The sequence below is a fragment of the Giraffa tippelskirchi genome, chromosome 4 (genome assembly GCF_054371585.1).
Source record: "Giraffa tippelskirchi isolate mGirTip1 chromosome 4, T2T-mGirTip1v1.2.pri, whole genome shotgun sequence".
NCBI classification, from domain to species: domain Eukaryota; kingdom Metazoa; phylum Chordata; class Mammalia; order Artiodactyla; family Giraffidae; genus Giraffa; species Giraffa tippelskirchi.
In genome coordinates, this window is record NC_137278.1 from 205220557 (window position 1) to 205240393 (window position 19837).

Genomic DNA, 19837 nt, shown 5'->3' on the forward strand with positions numbered 1-19837 from the left:
GGGTGATGGTATACCATGCACCATAGGGCCGTGCTGAGGACAGAATCAGAAAGTCATACAGGGCAGTGGGCACAGTGGCTGGACACAGTAAGAGTTCAGAATATTCACTGTTGTTATACTTTCTGTTTATTATACTTGCTTCCTCAATTCAGTTTACTCTACCATTGAGAAGCTCTCTTATGACATAGTCCCCTACCTCCACCGAGTTCTTCAGCATCTGTAGTAGGTCCACATCTGGGTCCTGGGCCTGCCCTCTTACAGGAGGTGAGGGTGGCTCTCACCTCGCTGTACAGGCCAGGGAGCCAGACCTGTGAGGGCTGGTAACTCCCTGGAGGGACATACCCACACAAGGACTTCTGCCTTTGAGTCAGAGAATTCCCTCATTTTCCTGGGCAAACACTGACCGGACCCTGCTCTGTGCTGGGCATCAGGACCAGAGGTGACCCAGACCCTGGGCTCTAGGAGTTGTCAGTGAGGTGGGGAGGTGGATGAACACACAGCGTCCCCACTGCCCGTCTGAAGCCAGGACTGCAATCACCGTTTCTCTGTTTACTGACTGGTCTCCCCACTGGACTGGAGCCTCTGGGAGGCCTGGGCCCCGCCTGCCCTATGACTGCGGTGGCCCTGGCTTCCAGCTTGTGCCTGGCACACAGACAGTGGTACAGACTTGGAGAGAGAAAGGAGTGCTTGGTGCTGTTACTGAGCACAACCGTGGGCCTGGCACCTTCTAGACTTCGCCCAGCCTCATTCCTTGGTGCCTGTGCTCCATCTGTTCGTCCTCACTTGCAGAGAGTTCCAAGACATTGTTTGATAAAAGAAGCCCGTTGTAGAACAAGCAATAGGTATAATATAATCTCACTTATATACAAAAAGAAAGAGAAAATCCCCACAAAGCAAACCTAAACATCCTTTGTCATCCACATGCATGTGAGTCCCTAGCTGAGATCCGTAGGGGGACACAGCACCCTTGTTGGCTAAGCTCCCTCTGGGGGTGGTGGGAGTCTAGGGTGAGGGTCCAGGGGAGTCCTTGCTCCCTCTCTGATATTTCTGCCTTCTGCAGTGACTGTTACTTGATGAACTGTGGAAACAAAAAGATAATATTGAAGTGAAACCCAAAACGTATTCCTTTCTACCCCCTACAGTAAAGGAACAGTAGAAGCGTGGGCTCCTGGCCCCAGCCCCCCCCACCAGCCGTGTGACCTGGGCAGCTAGCGTCCCCTCCCAGGATCTCGCTTCCTTATCCGTAACCTGGGGTAATGGGGGCCCCGTCCGCCCTTGCTGGGCTGCACAAGCGTTTGGAGCACAGCTTCGCAATTCAGAGCAAACTAACCCACCCTTACCCTGTGTCTTGCCTTCTCAGGATGAAAGTGTAACTCAGCTTGGTCAGGAGCTGGCTCAGAAGCTTGGGCTTCGAGTTCGGAAGGCATATAAGAGGCCTCAGGTAGGTGGGCCCTGGGCACTGGGGCTTGGGTGGGGCTAGGGGTGAGGAGACGTGTAGAGGGGGGCCAGGCGCCTTTGAGAGACATATGTGAGGGGGGCTGGGGCCAGGCCAGGACAGAGGAGGTGACAGCGGGTGATCTTCCCTGTCTGTTGGCTGGAAGCCCTGGAACGACTTTCAGAGCCTCTTGGAAGAGGAAAGAACAGCCAAAGCTCCCAGCTCACCTTAGACACCAGCTGTTAAAGTCCGCTCAGTCCCCTGCCCTGGCCGACCTTAACACCCCAGAGATGGCCTCAGTTGACACTGGCGTCCTTCAGCCTCCTGTTCTCAAATAACCCCCATGTGGTGCATGTTTGAATTGTCGGTATCTGTTTGGCTCATTCACATCCACGTGTATTCATTTGGCTCCCACTTTGGGCCAGGAAGCCCCATGAAGGAGGGGGTATGGCTCTAGAGTCTCTGCTGTGACCTGGAGCAAGTTAGTTCCTCTCTCTCCCCCGTCTTTTCCTCCTCTGGGATGTGGGGATAATCGTGTCCCCTCTCAGAGGGCTCAGTGATGCTGAAGCTGACTCTAGTACTTTGGCCACCTGATGTGAAGCACTGATTCCTTGGGAAAGACCCTGATGCTGGGAAAGATTGGGGGCAGGAGGAGAAGAGGGCGACAGAGGATGAGATGGTTGGATGGCATCACTGACTCAGTGGACACAAGTTTGCGCAAACTCCAGGAGACAGTGAAGGACAGGGAAGCCTGGTGTGCTGCAGTCCATGGGGTCACAAAGAGTCGGACACAACTTAGCAAGTAAACAATAACAACAACAATAGAGGGCTCATGGGAGGATCACAGGGAGAGAGCATTTGAGACTGTGCCGGGCACACACAGGAAGTATGTACCTAGAAGTCCTCTGCCCTGGTCGTGGTTGCAGGAAGAAAACACCCAAATGGGACTCATCAGGGCGGGTGACTCCCTGCAAGCCTTGGGGCAGGGAGCTTGGGGGGGCCACTGCAGACCCCACCGGCCTGGTTGGGGCTCCTTTGCCGCCCCGGCTGGTGGGACCCTGAGCAACTCTGCAGAATCGCCATCTCTTCCCCTCTCTCTCTAATCTCTGGCAGGAATTGGAAACCTTTTCTCTGCTCAGTAATGGCACTGCAGCTGGTGTGGCAGATCAGGTAGGATGGGGCAGGACCCCAAGCCGATCCCCAAAACCTATACCACCGCCCCTCACCCCACCCCTTCCCAGGACCAGCCTATCTTGGTTCATCCATCATGAGAGCTTTGGGTTTGTTCTCGGATATAAACGACCTCAAGCAGCAGAGCCAGAGGCATCACACTGAAGGGCTGGGCTCAATCTGTCCCCATTCTCACTGCTGCAGCCAGTCCCCTGCCTTGAGAAGAGGGGTGATGACAGCTTGGGCCTGAACCAGGCTCTTGAGGGCAGCCCTGGGACCCAGAGCACCTCCCCCTCCCAGGAGGGGCCTCCTGGGACCACAGGGGCAGAGTGCGGGGGATGGAGTGTGGCTGCGGTGCTGGGAGTGGTCCCTGCACGGTACAGTCAGGGTTACATTAGGGTTAGGTCACTGCAGGGGGTCCATTTGGGGTACCCTAACTCGTGACCCCTGAGAAACAAACCAATGGCAGCAGGAAGGGTGGGAGTAGGACAGAGAAAGAAAGGTGGTTGAGATCAGACCACCGGGCCTTGTCTAGGGGGCATGGTAGGGCCCTGCACACATCAGACCCCCCATTACCCACCACACAGGAACTGCTCAGGAGGACTTGGGGAGGGGGACGGTCTGTAAGAGCTGACTGTGACTGGTGTCCCACTTCCTTGTTGTACTTAAGGGGGAAACTGAGCACAAAAGTGGCGAGGGGACTTGGCCAGCGTCACACAGTAGGACAGCTCATTCACTCATTCACTCCACAGACTCCCAGGGAACCCCTTCTTGGCCCTGGACTGCCGCTGGGCCAGAGCTGAGACAGCGTGTCCTTGCCCTTGGGGGCCTTGCCAGGCTGCAAGGGAGGCACATGTGGACCTGCCTGTGTAGCACTCAGGATGGTTTGTAACCACAATTGCTAGGCCTGGCACATACCAGGTCCTCAAAAAAAATTGAATTAAGGGAATGTCTTAGTCTGTTCAGGCTGCTGTAACAGAATGCTGGGGATTTCCTGGTGGTCTGCTGGCTAGGACTTGGCACTCTTATTCCTGGGGCCCCAGGTTCCATCCCTGGTCAGGGAACTAAGATCCTACATGCCACGTGATGTGGCCAAAAAAAGCCATGTACTGGGTGACTTACAAATAAGAAATTTATTACTCATAGTTCTAGAGACTGGAGGGTCTCCTGCTGTCACTGGTGGCATGACCTAGAGGAAATGACGTCATGTTCTGGCCTTAGGTTCCCTCTGTAAAATGGAGATGACACTGGTGCCCGGGTCCCCGGGTGGGTGTGTGGGTGGCATAAGGGAGTGCAGTGCCCGAAGCAGGGCTGGGCCTTGCAGGTCTTTCTAGAGCAGGGCTGGGGAGCCCCTGCAGGTCCTCGGGGCCCATGAGGAGGTATGTCTGCTCACTGGGCAGGCACAGCAGGTGCTGAGAAGACATTTGTTGAATGACTGAATGATCATGGCCAAAGAGTCACAGCAAATATGGGTGGCATGCCCAGCTCCACAAGGGCCAAACCTCAGTGTCCACTGAGTCTGCAGCCAGAGGGAGCCACAGATGGTGCCATGCATGGCAGTGGGTACCCCAGCCCCTGCCAAGCCAGTCACCCATCCCTGCAACCTTATGGATCCCCCACTACATGTTGGTCACAGGGATGGGAGTCTTCAAGAAGCCCAGGCAGAGAGGACTCCACGGTGGAGAGGGTCAGACCCTGCCTCACTGTGCTAGCATGGTGCCACGTGTGTGCACACATTTGCACATGTGCACACCCCCCCCCCACATCCACCACACACTCCCACACCCACATACCACCCCCTACGCGTATTGGCCTGCAGACACACGTGGGATGGGAGGACAGGGAGAGATTCCCAGCCGGATCCCTTGACGTTGACCTTCTGGAGGCTGCATGTGAGCCTGGCCACTGGGCTCCCTACCAGATTCCCCGGTGTGGAGGTGCCAGCCAGGCAGTCATTCCCTGCGTGCCTGGGAGCAGAGATGGCACGAGCTGTGCGCACAGGGCACTCCCCGTGGTCTGGAGACAGTGAGGCCCCTGGGCACTCTTGGCAGCATGGGGAGCCAGACCCAAGGAAGGCTGTGAGATCCAGGACCAGACAGAGCCTGAGGCAGCCTTGGCCTCCTGCTCACCTTGGACTTCTCAGAGCAGCCAGGCTGCCGGATGCATGCAGGCAGGTGAAGAGGAGGGAGCCGCTCGCTTGAGGGCCTGGAGGCAGGTGGGGAAAGGCAGGCCTCGGCCCAGCGCTAGACACGAGCCAGGCCAGTCCACTTGGGCCAGGCGTGGAGGCCGGTGGACGAGAACTCCAGCTTCCCCAGGCCAACCTCCTGGTGGCCTGGATTTAAAAGTTGATGTTTCACATTCGACAGACGCATACAGCACTTCCTGTGTGTCGGGCACTGTTCTAAGCTCTGTACAAATGTCAAGTGATCTCATCCTCTTAACAGCCCAGGGAGGAGAGTGACTGTGCTGTCCTCATTTCACAGATGAGGAAGGGGGCCCAGAGAGGGTGGGAGACTTGGCCAGGCCCACAGGGCAGGCTTGGCCCCAGCTTTTCCTCCAGCGGGAGGTCCGCAGGTGGCAGAGGAGTCCCACCTGGGCCGGTTGGGCCTGGGGCTATAACTGGGCGTGGGGTCACTGGTCAGTCAGGAGACTGTGATTCTGGCTTTGAGCTGTGACCTGTCCGTGCCTGGCATGTTCCCCGCTGTGACGGGCAAGGAACCGGAGCAAAGGTTGTGTCCCCTCCCCCTGAGGACAATGGTGAGAGGCAGACACGAGGCTCCTGCCCAGCCGCCCTGGTGGTAACACCAGCGGTGGTCACTCAGGGAGGGGGCCCTCCCAACCCGTGTCTGTCTGACCCACCCCGTCCGCCTTCTCTACAGGGAACTTCCAATGGATTGGGGTCCATAGATGACATCGAAACAGGTAGTGTCCCTGACGCCAGAGAACAGGGTGGAGATGTGCCCTGGGGAGAACTCAGCCCCTCTCCCCCATGACCCCGGGAGGTCAGATGGGTTGAGCCCCTGCAGATCCATGGCCCTGCAGACAGGGCTCCTGGGGGCTCCCTGCCCTGGGGACTGCCTGAAGCGTGAAAGAAAAGAGTGGGTGCAGGAAAACAGACTCCCCTGCAGGGCGAGTCTCCAGCCTAGGAGGTACGGGGTCATCTCAGTGGGACCCAGCTGGGGGTCCACCTCTCTCGAAGTCCTCCTCTTCCTTTCTCTTCCTCACTGGCTTCCAGGAGGGGTCACAGTTACAAAGTGTCCTTGAGAGGGGGCATTGTGTACCTTAGATGTGGGCACTGACCTGGCCCGTCTGGGAGACGCTGCAGGACTGAAGGTCCCTCCACCGGCCGGCGGGGCCTGCCTTCACTCCGGCTAAGCCTCCCCGTGGGGTCAGGCCACAGGGCAGGCAGGGCTCCAGGCTCCGGGGAGGCAGGGGAGGAGGGCAGGCGGTGGCTGAGAAGCCCCGGGCCCTGGGCCAGCTCCCCCATTCCCACTAGATGGGACCCCCTGCAGCTACTGAGCCCACCCCCATCCACAGACTGCTACGTGGACCTGCGAGGCTCCCCGGCCCCCCTCCCCTCCACCCCCACGATGCCCCTCTTCCCTCACGTTCTGGACCTGCTGGCCCCCCTGGACAGCAGCAGCAGGGCCCTCCCCGGCACCGAGAGCCTGGACGACTTCTCCGACGGGGACGTCTTCGGTCCGGAGCTGGATACCCTCCTGGACTCGCTGGTGAGCGGGGCTGTCCCCTCCTGTTCCCGGAACCCCTCACCCACCTCCCCGCTGGGACCCCATCACATCCTCACATCCCAGGTGAGGTGGAGGGAAGGCCCTGCATCCGTGTGGCAGTGGGGAGACTGAGGCCTCAGGGAAGGTGGCTTGCGCTGGATGGAACATGTCCAGGAGGGACTGAAGGTCCCTGGCTCCATCCACCCTGAAGAACAGGCCTGGGCACTCACATCCTCGCTCGTGTTCTCCAACCCCTCCCTCTGTTCCCACCTCGCAGTCCCTGGTACAGGGTGGCCTGCCTGGCGGTGGTGTGCCCAGCGAGCTGCCCCAGCTGATCCCCGTGTTCCCCGGCGGGACCCCGCTGCTGCCCCCCGTGGTGGGGGGCTCCATCCCCGTGTCCAGCCCACTGCCCCCTGCCTCCTTCGGCCTCGTCGTGGACCCCTCCAAGAAGCTGGCAGCCTCTGTGCTGGATGCCCTGGAGCCCCCGGGCTCAGGGCTGGACTCCCTGGACCTGCTGCCGTATTCAGAGACCCGATTGGACGCCCTTGACAGCTTCGGGTCATCCCGTGGTTCCCTAGACAAGCCCAGCTCCTTCCTGGGTGAGGCCTTCCACCACCCCCTGAAAGTTGGCAAAGTGCCGTCTGTCTCTAGTCTCTGGAGAGTGCAGCTGGGATGACAACTGTTTCCTTGTCTGGGGCCCCTGGCTTTGCGTCTCCTGTGATGCTCACCACAGCATGGGCCCGAGACTTCAGGGACTTGTTTAAGATCAAGAGCAGGGCTGGGATATAGTCTGGTGTTCTCTGCCCAGCCTCCTGGGACCCTGGGGTCGCCAGACTGGTGGGAGGACGATCCTGTGGCTGGGGGCAGGATGCAAGGCCATGAGCTCCTCCAGCACCACTGTGACCTGGGACCCTGCAAGGAAACAGACCTGCCTGGGCCTCTGTGGGACCGGTTTTCCAGCAGAGCTAGCCTAGAGTGCTCGCTGTTGATGGAGATTCCCGGGGAGCCCAGATGGGCTTCATGGAGACTTCCTGGAGGAGGTGACAGCTAGCAGGATCACCTTCCAGCCGAGGGAGCGATGCTACACAGGCCTGGTGTTGGAGGGCCTGGTGTATGAGCAGAGGAGTCGCCCACAGGGTGGGCAGGTTGGGGGACCTTGAAGGCCTGAGGCTGGTCTTGGAGGACCGTGAACCAAGCTGAGGAGCTCGGGCTTTCTCCCCGGGGGCCATCAGGGCATAGAACGTGTAAGAACAGGGAGGACGTGCCCGAGCTGGGAGGCTTCTTTATCCCCGGGCAATGGCCCACATAGGAGAGCATGTGTGGCCTGGATGGCTTCTCCAAGTTGGAGGTACAGAAGAGAAATACAGAGGGCCCCTTACACCCTTCAGGGCAGGTGACCCCTGTGTCTTCTCACCCAGAGGACGCCAACTCACAGGACCATCGTCCCCCGAGTGGTACTCAGAAACCTGCCCCCTCGGTGAGTGACTCGGCGAGGATGGGTGCCCAAGTACCTCGTGCTCTCTGGGGGGTGGAGGCAAAGCGCTGTGGGCTCCAGAGTGCGGGTGAGCCCTCAGCGTGGGATAAGGTACAACATCAGTCAAGAGCAGGCAGGCCAGAGATGGTCTCTTCCTGGCCCTTCCGGGCCCTTCCTGGCCTGGTGGCATGCTGGGAGTGAGCATAGGACTTGGCCCTTGCTTGTCTGACCAGAGAGAACGTCAAGCCTCAGAGGGTTGAGTGATCTCTCCAGGGTCAATAACATCCCTGATCTCAGGACTCAGCCAGGTTTGAGTTGAGGAGAGCACCTGTCCAGCACTCGAGTAACCTGGATTCTGGCCTCAGCCAAGACACTAGCTGTGTGGCCCTGGGGAAGCCACCAAACCTCTCTGAGTTTTGCCTTCTTCCCATCTAATGAGGCCATCGGGGCTTGGGAGAGAGAATGGGTTGGGGGGGGGCAGGCTGTGCTTAGGGCTACTCCTGTTTCACTCCTTTTACTTTGGACTTTGACTCAAGGAAAGGTTCTCAGCCAAGGTCACTATCACCAGGCACCTCAACTAGGCTGAAGTAACCCTGTTAGATTCTTGGATCATGTTACAAGGATCTTCCTGTCTGGGAGGCTGGGGGAAGAAGGAGGGTCCTGGGCTGCAGTTCGGCTCTTGGGTGGGATTAGGGGGGAGTGTCACACTTCTGGTGCCCAGGCTGGCCCTGGTGGCTCCGGCCACCGTCCAGCACCTAAAATGGCCAACCTTCTCTTGTTACAGCCAGAGCCTTCCATGCCCAACACCGCCTTGCTCATCAAGAACCCCTTGGCTGCCACCCATGAGTTTAAGCAGGCCTGTCAGCTCTGCTACCCCAAAACAGGTAAGGCCACACCTCTGTGCTCCACCCCTCTGCCCAGAGATCCCAGGGATCTCAGGAGCGTAGAATCCCAGAATGACAGAAGCCCAGTGCACCTGTCAGAGATAAGTCTGGGAAGACAGAAGCCCTGCTGGCTATTTAGAGCAGCCGGGGATGTCGGGGGGGGGGGGGGGCAGGGACTTTCAAAACTGCCAGAAAGGCTGGAGGAGCAGAAGCCAGGAGACACCATCGGGCCAGTAGCCTACTTCTCCACAAGCTGAGGCCCAGAAGTGGGGTACACTGCTCACACAGAGCTCAGGGGGCTGCCGGCCAGTATCACGGCTGCCCCGCAGCCCAGAGGCTGGTTCCTGGCTGTGGAAGGCAGGGTCTAGCTGCCGCAAACGTATCCGCAGAGAAAGTGCAGGCTGCATCTCCGTCCACAGTCACCTCTCCACCCACCTCTCACTGGATGAATTCAAACCTTGCCTAGACTCCAGGGGACAGAGGAGCCTGGGAAAGGTTATTTTCTGGGCTCCCTGCCCCCAAACCCAAAGAAGCCTGTAGGAGCAATTCCAGATAGGTGCGTTGGTAAACAATTTTCAACACACCTAGAATTTCAGATTTCTAGACTCACGTCATTGCATCTGCCAGAATTACACAGTCCTGATGTTTCAGAATAATAATCTCTGGGTATCTCAGGGTTACAAATCTTCCCAGCCTGGAATTCTCCATCTCGGAGGGGCTGGAGTTGACAGGACTTCAGAGGTCATCTATTGCTGTTGTCTACCCCCTCCCAGTCACATGCATGTCACGCCTGCCAGAGTCGTTCTGCGAAACCCATGGCCCTGTGGGGCCCGGGGGCAGAACGCCATCTAGCTGGGTGTCTGTGCCCGTGAGGAGGTTTTTTCCTTTTACGGAGCGCACCTGCTCCCCGATCCGCAGCCCCCTGCTAGGGAAGCAGAGTTGTTGCCCGCCAGGTGCTGGACAGCCACGTCACGAGGGTCCCCACAAGGGACCTTGGTCCTCCTAGTGTCTTTGGGGAGACTCACCCCACTCCGTTGTTGGCGGAGAGGAGTCCCTTGGTCAGAAGATTTGGGAGGACCAGGGTAAAAAGGAAAAGGAGCAGGGAAGGGATGCTAAGGAAGGCTGGCCGCACCTCCCTGGGGCAGGAAAAGGAGGCGGAACCCGCTGTCTGCCCGGCTCTGTCTTCATCATTTGTTCCAAGGAGACACTGACGTGGTCAGTGACCATGTCACTGACTGGAGAGTCAGGGCGGTGGTGGAAAGGGGGTGAGTGCTGAGAAGGGGCTCCTTGGAGGGGATCTCCGGCCAGCCCCGCCAGGGAGCACAGGCAAGGAACTGGTGGGAGGCCCAGAGGAAGGAGGTGGGCTCCTAGGCGGCAGGGGGGGGCGGCCAGTCCCCCATCCCCTTCAGTTCTGCTTCCAGAACCACAGTCCTGGTCCTCCCTGCCCCCACAGGCCCCAGGGCGGGCGACTACACCTACCGCGAGGGCCTTGAGCACAAGTGCAAGAGGGACACGCTGCTCGGCCGGCTCCGGAGCGCCGAGGACCAGACGTGGAAGCGGATCCGGCCCCGGCCCACCAAGACCAGCTTCGTGGGCTCCTACTACCTGTGCAAAGGTAGGTGGGCTGCCGCAGGGGCGGGCAGCACGGCCGAGGGCCCAGCTGCCCGCAGCCGGCCGCGGCTCTGCGCCTCCCCGCAGGCAGACAGGCAGACAGACAGGGGTGGTCTGGGAGGATGGAATCCACATGAGAACAAGCAACTCCGGCCCTGACCATCTCTGCAGCCAGACGAGAGCCTCCGGCTATCACACTCGAGCTGGGGCCTCACCAGCAGCTCCTAGGTGGGAGGGTCAGACAGTTCTGATACGCTGCTGGGCCCCAAAGGGCTATGGGAAGGATGTGGAGAGAATCCATGTAAAGCACTGGAGACTGGACCATAGTAATGGCTTGACAGACACTAGCTTTTAAAAATTCATATGTGGTCATCTTCCTCCCTTCTGGCTCATGTCATTGGGTTGATATGTTGTGTATATTCGGCAGGTACCTTATTTGCTTTCTTCTTCTTCCCAACTGAGCATCTGGGTGCAAGACCTGAACAGTCTTGATAGTGTTCAGTGCTTTAGAGTGTCACCCTTTCGTTCCCACCATCACACATCCTCACGACAACTCTGAGTGAGGAAACTGAGGCTTTGGGAGCCCGCCCCAGGCTCCGCCTTTGTCCCCCAACCCAGCCCGTGGCAGTAGCCCACCCAGGCTTTCTAGATCAGCTCATTGTCTTCCCAGCTGGATCTTTTAAGAGCTAGCTTTTTTTTTTTTTTTTATTATTTACTTACTGATTTTTGGCTGTGTCTGGTCTTGGTTGCGGGATCTTCCATTGCAGTATGTGGGCTTTTCTCTAGAGCTGTAGCGCATGGGTTCAGTTGCTCTGCCACATGTGGGATCTAAAGTTCCCTGACCAGGGATCGAACCTGCACCTCCTGCACTGGAAGGTGGGTTCTTAACCACTGGACCACCGGGGAAGTTCCCCAGCTGGATCTTAAAGACTTGTCATTTCTGAGCCCGAAGGTCTCCTCCGGTCATGCCCCAGCCACTGTGGATGAAGTCCCGAATCCATGAGGCCTACAAGTCCCCCATCGGCCCTGAGCAGTCGCCACATACACTGAACCCTGACTCTTTTGCACGTTGTGCCCTGGGAACCTGGTCGTCCTCTGCTCCTCCTTCAAACAGTGCCCAGATCTTGGGAAGCCCCCCCGCCCAGGGCTTCCCGACGGATGCAGAGTTGGTCACAGTGCAGAGCCCACTGTCTGTGGGGTCACTTGGCCACCGGCCTGCTCATCCTTGTGTGCCGGCAAGCCTGGCCGGGGGCCAGGGGCAACTTAGAGTGTGAGGGAGGCGGCAGAAGAAAGAAAAGCAGTTCCCACTGTCAGGAAATGGCCGGTCTCCAGGTTATAAACCTGCTGCCTTCCCTGCTCCCTGGACCCCAGGAGTTTATTATTATTTTATTTACTATCATTACTTATTATTTTTATGTATTATTTCACTTAATTCCTACAACAACTGTGTCCTTGTTTCACGGACAGCTGAGGCTCAGGAATAACAGGGAATCCCCAGCCCACGTCTGCCAGACCCCAAGGCTTTCCGTCACCAGTGGTATTTTCCTAGTGACTACTACTACTACTAATAAAATCTCCCACGTTTATTTAGAGGCTTATATATGTCTGGCTTTCCCTAGCGGTTCAGACAGTAAAGAATCTGTCTGCAACACAAGAGACCCAGGTTCGATCCCTGGGTTGGGAAGATCCTTTGGAGGAGGGCATGACAACCCACTTCAGTATTCTTGCCTGGAGAATTCCATGGACAGAGGAGCCTGGTGGGCTACTGTCCGTGGGGTTGCAAAGAGTCAGACATAGCTGAGCGACTAACACTTTCACTTTCTGTATGTCTGCAAAGCCCATTCATGCCTGCCATCTTGCCTGGCCTGTACACAGCAGCTCTGTGCAGGGAAGGAGCGGAGCTGACCACATACTCCCCCAAGCCCTGCTGGGTGGCTGCCTGTCCCTCTGGCTGCGGCAGTGGCCACGAGGGTGCTGTGGTGCCGTCCGCCTGGCGGAACGTGTGTCCTGTTGCCTCTTTGCAGACATGATTAACAAGCAGGACTGTAAGTACGGGGATAACTGCACCTTCGCCTACCATCAGGAGGAGATCGACGTGTGGACGGAGGAGCGGAAGGGCACCCTTAACCGTGACCTGCTCTTCGACCCGCTGGGGGGCGTCAAGCGTGGCAGCCTCACCATCGCCAAGCTCCTCAAGGAGCACCAGGGCATCTTCACTTTCCTCTGTGAGGTACCAGGCCCTCCCCAGTCCATGCACAGACCGTGGGGGGCTCCACGGTGGGTGATGAGCCTGGGGACCCGAGGGTTTTGGAGGCCTGCTCTTACAATGAGTAGGTTCCTGGGACTGTCAGAAAGTTAGGCCCATAGGACCCTATGGCACTAGAGCCCACATCCTATCCAGTCCCCTCATTTTGTGGAGGTGGAAACTGAGGCCAGAAAGAGAAGGAACCACACCTGGCTCTTGACTTCCAGCCACCATAGGCCAGACTCAGGCGCCCTAGAACCTCATGCTAAGCCCCCGCGCTTCCGTGTCCAGCTGTGCCGGCTTCAATGCCCATGACGCCTTCCTGCCCACTTCCCTGTCCGTGTCCAGGCCAGGCCCTCTTCCTGGGGTCCCCTCTCCGTGTTTCTGTGTCTTGGACCCTCTGAATCTCAAGGGTGATGCCAGCAGCCCCACCAAGCTGTTCATTTCCTCCCCAGAGCTCTCACAGGAGACCCTGCTGGCCCCTGCCTCCCCACCAGGCATCACGTGATGCGGGCAGGGACAGGCTCCATCTCCGGGAAGTGAGGGGGCTGGGTCTGGGTTGCCAGCAGGGTTTGGTGCTGCCCAGCCAGCCCCCATCTCTCATACAGCCAACACTTCCCTCCAACTCTTAGAGCAGGTGGGCTTCCTGCTCCCTTCAGAGAACCACAGTCCTCAGCCTAGTGGTTGCATAGACTTCACAAAGCACCTGCAGTTCTGTTAGATCCTTCTTCGGTTTCACAGTGAACCCGTGGGACAGAGCAGGTGTGGTTTTTCCCCGGGTTACAGCTGAGGAAACGAAGGCTCAGAGATAAGGAGTAACCCCTGCCCCAGGCATTTGGAGTGGTGGGATCAGAGAGGCGGGGGCTGAAGACCCTGGGGTTCCCTTCCTCACCCCCTGACTCAGGGCAGAACTTGCAGGGACCCAGTCGGTCCCTCTGGGGTGGCCATGCTGGGTCCCAGCCCACCCCCTCCCTGGGCAGATCTGCTTTGACAGTAAACCCCGGATCATCAGCAAAGGCACCAAGGACTCTCCGTCTGTCTGCTCCAACCTGGCTGCCAAGCACAGCTTCTACAACAACAAGTGAGTGAGGCCCACAGCCAGACCCATAGCCTGGACCAGGGAGGGGCAGGTGGAGAGTCCCCCTGGGGCAGCTTAGATGCCTGGGGAGCAGTTGTGGCCATAGGGTGGGCCTAGGGTGTCAAGGCAAGGGGCAGGATTTGAGACTTAGATCCAGCATCCACCTGGAAAGGACAGAACCACATGTACTGAGCATCTACTATAGTCCGAGCATTTTCTTGCATATTTTAATGATCTTTGCAGTCATTAAAGTCCTCCTGTGTGGAGGAGTGAGTGTCTCTGATACATAGCTGAGAAAGCCGAGGCCTGGAAGCCACTTACTCAGCCAGCAGGTGAGGGCCACGTCCCTGACTCCCGTCCAGCGCCCTCCACTGTCCTGACACAGGCATCGGACAGTGAGTCTGAGAGGCTGGTGGGGTCCAGCACCCACCTATGCTCCCTCTGATTCCTCTTGGCTGTGCCCCAGCCTGGGTTGATAGAATCAGAGTTGGGTCCAAACCCCAGCTCAGACACTGATCTGTTTTATATCCTCTGGCCTCTGTGACCCTTGGTTTCCTCATCTATAAAGTGGGTGATGATCCCCATCTCCTAGGGTTACTGGGAAGGTAGTTAAAATTCCCAGCCCAGAGGAGATGCTCGGGTGTCATCCCTCCGGGTGCAGGACCAGCTCTGGGGCGTCAAGCTGGGGAACTCGAGGGAGATGCCCCTTCTGGGGGTCTGGTGCAGCTCCGTCCTAAGCCATCTCCAGGGTGAGGCTGGGAGAGGGGCACACTGCTGGGGCTCACAGCAGACCTACCTGATCATAAGACCCCAATCCCTTCCCTCCTGTGCCAGTGGTGAATAGGGGGAGGCACCCGGCACGGGTACCAGGGAGGGGGCCTCGACCAGGGATAGGGGGCTGCAGACTGCATCGTGCCCCGCCCCGCCCGCCAGGTGCCTGGTGCACATCGTCCGCTCCACCTCCCTCAAGTACTCCAAGGTTCGCCAGTTCCAGGAGCACTTCCAGTTCGATGTGTGCCGCCACGAGGTGCGATACGGCTGCCTGCGCGAGGACAGCTGCCACTTCGCCCACAGCTTCATCGAGCTCAAGGTCTGGCTACTCCAGCAGTACTCAGGTGAGGGCTCAGGTGAGGCCTCACGTGAGGGTTCAGGTGGGGGCTCAGGTGAGGATTCAGGTGGGGGCTCAGGTGGGGGTTCGGGTGAGGGCGAGGGGACTACAGGGTTCAGAGGAGGGCAGTGATGTTGTGGTGGGGGGCTGCAGAGAAACCAATACTTGGTGGACATCCCAGGACTCAAAGGCTCTGCATTAGGGGGCTTCCAGGCCCAGAAGACCCTGGGTTTATCCCTGTGTGGGCACTGCCAAGGGGACCAGTGCGGAGGAGCCAGGAGCCAGAGCTCCGTGGGCCACCTGGGTGGTCTGGTCACCAGTGGCCCCTCACTGAGCCCCACTGCTCCTCTGTGAGGCAGTGACGTCAGCTCCGCCTCAGCGATGAGGAGATTAAAAGCCATTCACTTTTAAAAGCCATCCACTCACATTCAGTGAGTGGGAGCTCGCTGGCTCACCTGATGGGATTCCTTGAGTACCTACTCTGTCAGGGTCCTGAGTGAGCATGTGGAGGCCCCTAGGCTCAGGGCCCTGGGATGTACATGAGAGCAAGGCAGACAGTTGAACAGGGAGGTAAGGGACCCTCCATCCTTCTCCAGGAGGTGCACTGTCCCCTGCTGCCTGTCATCGTTACTTAACAGCATTTTTGTTGTGTGTGTGGAACATAAAATAACGGTGCATCTAACAAGCCTTGTCTTCTGAGAGTTGATGGAATAGGGTGATATAATTTCAGATGTACATCAGTAACGTGAGGAAAGGAAAGCAGAGCAGGAGGATGGAGAGGGACTTAGGATGGGGCATTTGGGATTAGGAAGTCTGGGAGGGCTTCTTGGAGTAGGTGGCATTTGAACAAGGAAGGGCAGAGAGAATGTTCCGGGCAGAGGGAACAGCAAAGCTGGCAGCCCTGAAGTAGGAGCAAGCTTGGTACAGAAGGAAGGTCTGTGAGGACAGAGCAGCTTCATACTGGAGAGGGGCAGTGTCAGAGATGAGGCCTAAGAAGTGCAAATGTCTCATATCGTAAATAGAAATAGAAATAGTTGCGTGCATGTGTGCATGCTAAGTCGCTTTAGTCAGGTCTGACTGCGACCCTATGGACTATAGCCCGCCAGGCTCCTCTGTCCATGGGATTCTCCCAGGCATGAATACTGGAGTGGGTTGTCATGCCTTCCTCCTGGGGATCTTCCCAACAGGGATTAAACACTGGTCTCTTATGTCTCCTGCATTGGCAGGAGGGTTCTTTATCACTAGCGCCACCTGGGATTGTTCTAAATACAATGTGCAGGGTTTGGGGGTCAGAGGTTGAGTGGGTAGAGTTGTATGACCTGATCAGTGTTTTTAAGAATTCACTCTAGCTACTGGGTGGAGAACAGAGAGGCCAAGGGCAGATGGAGGGGGGGCCCGGGGATGTGGCTCAGGCCTGGGTGGCAGCGGCAGAGGTGGTAGAAGTGATCGGATTCTGGGTATTTTGATGGTGGAGCCAGCGGGAGCTGAGGGGCCAGACAAGATGTAGGAGACAAAGAAGGGCATCAGGTTGACCCCAGTGGGGACGCCGTGTGCTGAGACAGGGAGGAGCGGGTTGGGAGATCACGTCTAGGATCGTGTGGGATGTGGGGGGGGGTCTGAGCTGCCTGTTGGACTTTGGGTGGAAAGGTCGAGCAGGCAAGCCAGATGTGGGGATCTGGAAGGTTCCAGGAGAGCTCTGGGCTGGAGATACATCCAGCAGCAAGAAGGTGGGCACCATGTGGATGCCTGGCCGAATAAGCCCCTACTGGCGAGCCGCCGTGGAGGAGCAGTATCCATAGGGCCAGATTGCAAATAAAGTGGGTCTGCTGAAGGAACTAGAAGACTGGAGCGGGGTTGGGAGGAGGGTGGGCCTCGTGGAAGAGGCTGTGAGCTGCCCCTCAGAGGTGCGCTCAGTGTCCACAGTGAGATTGGAAGGGTCTGGGCCACCAGGCTTGGGTATCTGCCCTTTGCCAACTGACGGTGAAGTCCTGACCCCTCCATGAGCAGGGCAGCCAGGCTGGGCCAGACATGAAGCCCTAAGAACTTGTGGGCTAGAGGCCACCGAGCAGGGGTCAGACTTGGGGCCGCTCCGAGGGAGGCAGGGGACAGGGGAGGGACAGGGACACTGGCATGGGTGCAGGGAGGCCCCTGTCATCCTGCAAAGCCCATATCTTGCTCCTGCATCTTATTCTCCGTGGGGCCTGGAGCAGGCCTCCGTCTCCAGCTACAGATGAACCAACAGGCCTAGAGAGCATGCAGGGTGTCCCTGCTCCCCTTGTCTTTCCCCGGCCTAACTGAGAAGTGGGGCTCCTTCCTGGGCCTGGGGTGGCACCAACACCTCTTGGACCCCCCGCCTTTCTCCTCACTGAGCTCCAAGGACGCCATGTCTGTCCCTCCTCCCCCTCCCCAGGCATGACCCACGAAGACATCGTCCAGGAATCCAAGAAATACTGGCAGCAGATGGAGGCTCACACAGGGAAGGCCAGCAGCAGCTTGGTAAGGCCCTGGGCTGGCATACGGGGTGAGGTCAGCCCCCACGAGGAGCATCCCTCGTTTCCCATCCCTTTGGTTTATCTTTACGTAATGGAGAGTCGACTCTTTGTAATCTCATGGACTGTAACCCACCAGGCTCCTCTGTCCATGGATTTCTCCAGGCAAGAATACTAGAGTGGGTAGCCATTCTCTTCTCAAGGGGATCTTCCTGACCAAGGGATCAAACCCGGGTTTCCTGCATTGCAGGCAGATTCTTTACCATCTGAGCCACCAGGGAAGCCCCCATCTCTTTACCTAGTCATCATTTTTTTAACAGAAAATTGTAAGAAGAGCACAAAGAATTTGTGTATAGCTTTTTCTAGATTCCCCAGATGTTAACATTTTACAACTGTCCACACTCACTTTGTGCTGTGTGTGTACATACACACACATGCATTTATTTACAGAAACACACACTTTACTGAACCAATAGAGAGTAAGTTGTAGACATGATGCCCTGTTACCCCAAAATACTTCAGTGTAAAAATAAGGACACTCTGTTCCATAATAACCACAGTACAGTTACCAACAACACCAAGTTCACGTTGGGGTGATTATCCGGATTGTGCTGTACTGTACACGGTGCTTAGTTGCTCAGTCGTGTCTGACTCTTTGCGATCCCCATGGACTGTAGCCCGCCAGGCTCCTCTGTCCATGGGATTCTCCGGGCAAGTGTACTGGAGTGGGTTGCTGTTTCCTCCTCCAGTGATGTACTATTATTCAGATTTTTGTGACTCCTCCCCAGATCCCAGCAACACATTTATTCCTTTATTGTATTTTTGTGTGTGTGTGTCTTTAATTGCCTTTAATCTAGAGCAGTTCCTCAATCTTTGTCTTTCATGACGTTGACTTTTTTTTTAATATTTATTCTTTATTTATTTGGCTATGCCGGGTCTTAGTTGTGGCACCTGGGGCTTTAGTTATAGGATCTAGTTCCCTGACCAGGGATCCAGGCCCCCTGCATTGGGAGCACAGGGTCTTTAGCCACTGGACCACCAAGGAAGTCCTGACATTGACATTTTTGAAGAACCAGATGCTTTGTAAAAGGCCCATCTGTTTGGGCTTGTCTGATTGGAGACATGTCACCTCCATTTGTCCCTTCCCCGATAACTTGATTAAAGGTGCCTCCACTGGAAAGCTTTCTCTGTTGCGAAGTTAATCTCTCCTCCTTTGTAATGAATGACTGTCTTCCTGGAGGTCCTCTGAGACCACGTAAACATCCTGGTGTTCCTCGGCCTTTCCCCTCATTGCCCATATCACTTCCTATCCCTCTGGATCCTCACCTGGGTCCCCCGCCATGAGTTGGGGTGTGGTGGTGTTTTTGGGAGGGGAGACTGAGGCTCAGGACACGCTAGAGACTTGCCCGGGCACACGGAGCAGAAGAGGAGCAGAGGTGGTCTCAGGTTCTCTGACGGCTTGTCTAGAGTCCGCTCTGCTCCCTCCCCAGCCGCTCCATCCCCATCAGCCTGAGGGCACCTCATTCATAAACTGCGGATCAGAATCCTGCCTGCCATCTCCAGGGCCGGTGTGAGGCTCACAGGGACTGACCATGTCCCTGCTCCCTGCGGGGACCCCATCACCCCTGAAGCTCACACCCTCCCCAGGAGGTAGGGGTCATTGTAACTATACGTGATAGAGGGGAGAGAAGGGTGGTCTCAGGGCCCAGAAGACAGTCACGTGGGGGATGACTCCCTCACCATGCTCGGCCCACCCACTGGTCATCTAGGGAGGACCCTGGGCCTCAGGCCCCTCTTAAGGCCGGCCTGGGTGTGGCTGGGAGCCAGGGAGCAGGGCAGGCTGGCCAGTGGGGTGTGCCTGGGCCAGGCTGGCTGACCCTCTCAGCCTTCGCTCTCCCGGCCTACCCGCTCCTTCCTGGTCCTTTTTCTTTCTCCCTCCTCTTCCTAGTTGTTCCTGTCCTCCGCCCCTCTCCCACTCAGTCCTCTTCCCCACCCGCCATGCGGTTTATTTGTGCTCCTGGCCAGGAGCCCAGCTGGAAAGCAGTGCAGAACTCAGGCTGGACCTGCAGCGTCGCCTGCTAGAGAGAGAGAATACTGAGTCTGCACCACCGCCGTTCCCCTGACCCCCCTTCATCCCGCCCACCCGAGATGCCACTCTCGGGCCTGGCTCATGAACAGGCCTTCTGTGCCAGGCCTGGCTGTGGCCTGGGCATGAGGCGTCTCGCTTGGCATCAGAGGTTGGGGCCGATGGCAGCTTGAGGTCAAGGACAGGATGCCAGGGTAGAAGCTGCTCGGGCCTGGTGCCCCCGGTGCAGCTGTGCCACCATACAGGGGAGCGGGAGCACCTGCCTCACACCAGATCTCTGTCCTCAGGCCACTTACCCGCGGCAGGGTTAGTGACCGCTCTGAGCCTCTGCTTCCGCTCAGTCCAGTGGGAATGACCCCTACCCCCAGGTCTGCTGCAAGAAGCTACTGAGGATGCAGTTCTGAAAAGGAAGCTCCATGGGCCAGCATGGCTGTTCCTTAGAGTAGTGGCTAAGCCATGGGACCCCCCTGGACTCCACTTACCTCACCTGTGAAATGGGCCCTCTCACACTTCTGTGAGGAATCAATGG

At 57.5% G+C, this 19837-nt stretch overlaps 1 protein-coding gene across 12 annotated transcripts in view; it reads left to right on the forward strand.

Moving 5' to 3' along the window:
- ZC3H7B (zinc finger CCCH-type containing 7B) overlaps nt 1-19837 on the forward strand; it is a 56251-nt gene that overhangs the window by 29560 nt on the left and 6854 nt on the right. For 6 of the 12 annotated variants that reach the window (XR_014081567.1, XR_014081568.1, XM_081587651.1 and 3 more), the window contains 12 exons: nt 1361-1441; nt 2549-2605; nt 5485-5527; nt 6143-6336; nt 6611-6932; nt 7752-7810; nt 8592-8691; nt 10145-10306; nt 12327-12532; nt 13528-13628; nt 14559-14740; nt 17144-17229. Coding sequence is in view for 10 of the 12 variants with exons in the window: in XM_081587651.1 (XP_081443777.1) it covers nt 1361-1441; nt 2549-2605; nt 5485-5527; nt 6143-6336; nt 6611-6932; nt 7752-7810; nt 8592-8691; nt 10145-10306; nt 12327-12532; nt 13528-13628; nt 14559-14740; nt 17144-17229 (1593 nt within the window). In the remaining 2 variants the exon portion in view is untranslated. Of the gene's footprint in view, nt 1-1360; nt 1442-2548; nt 2606-5484; nt 5528-6142; nt 6418-6610; nt 6933-7721; nt 7811-8591; nt 8692-10144; nt 10307-12326; nt 12533-13527; nt 13629-14558; nt 14741-17143; nt 17230-19837 lie in introns of all 12 variants that reach the window. The other 6 variants (XM_081587644.1, XM_081587645.1, XM_081587646.1 and 3 more) reach the window with 3 other exon arrangements.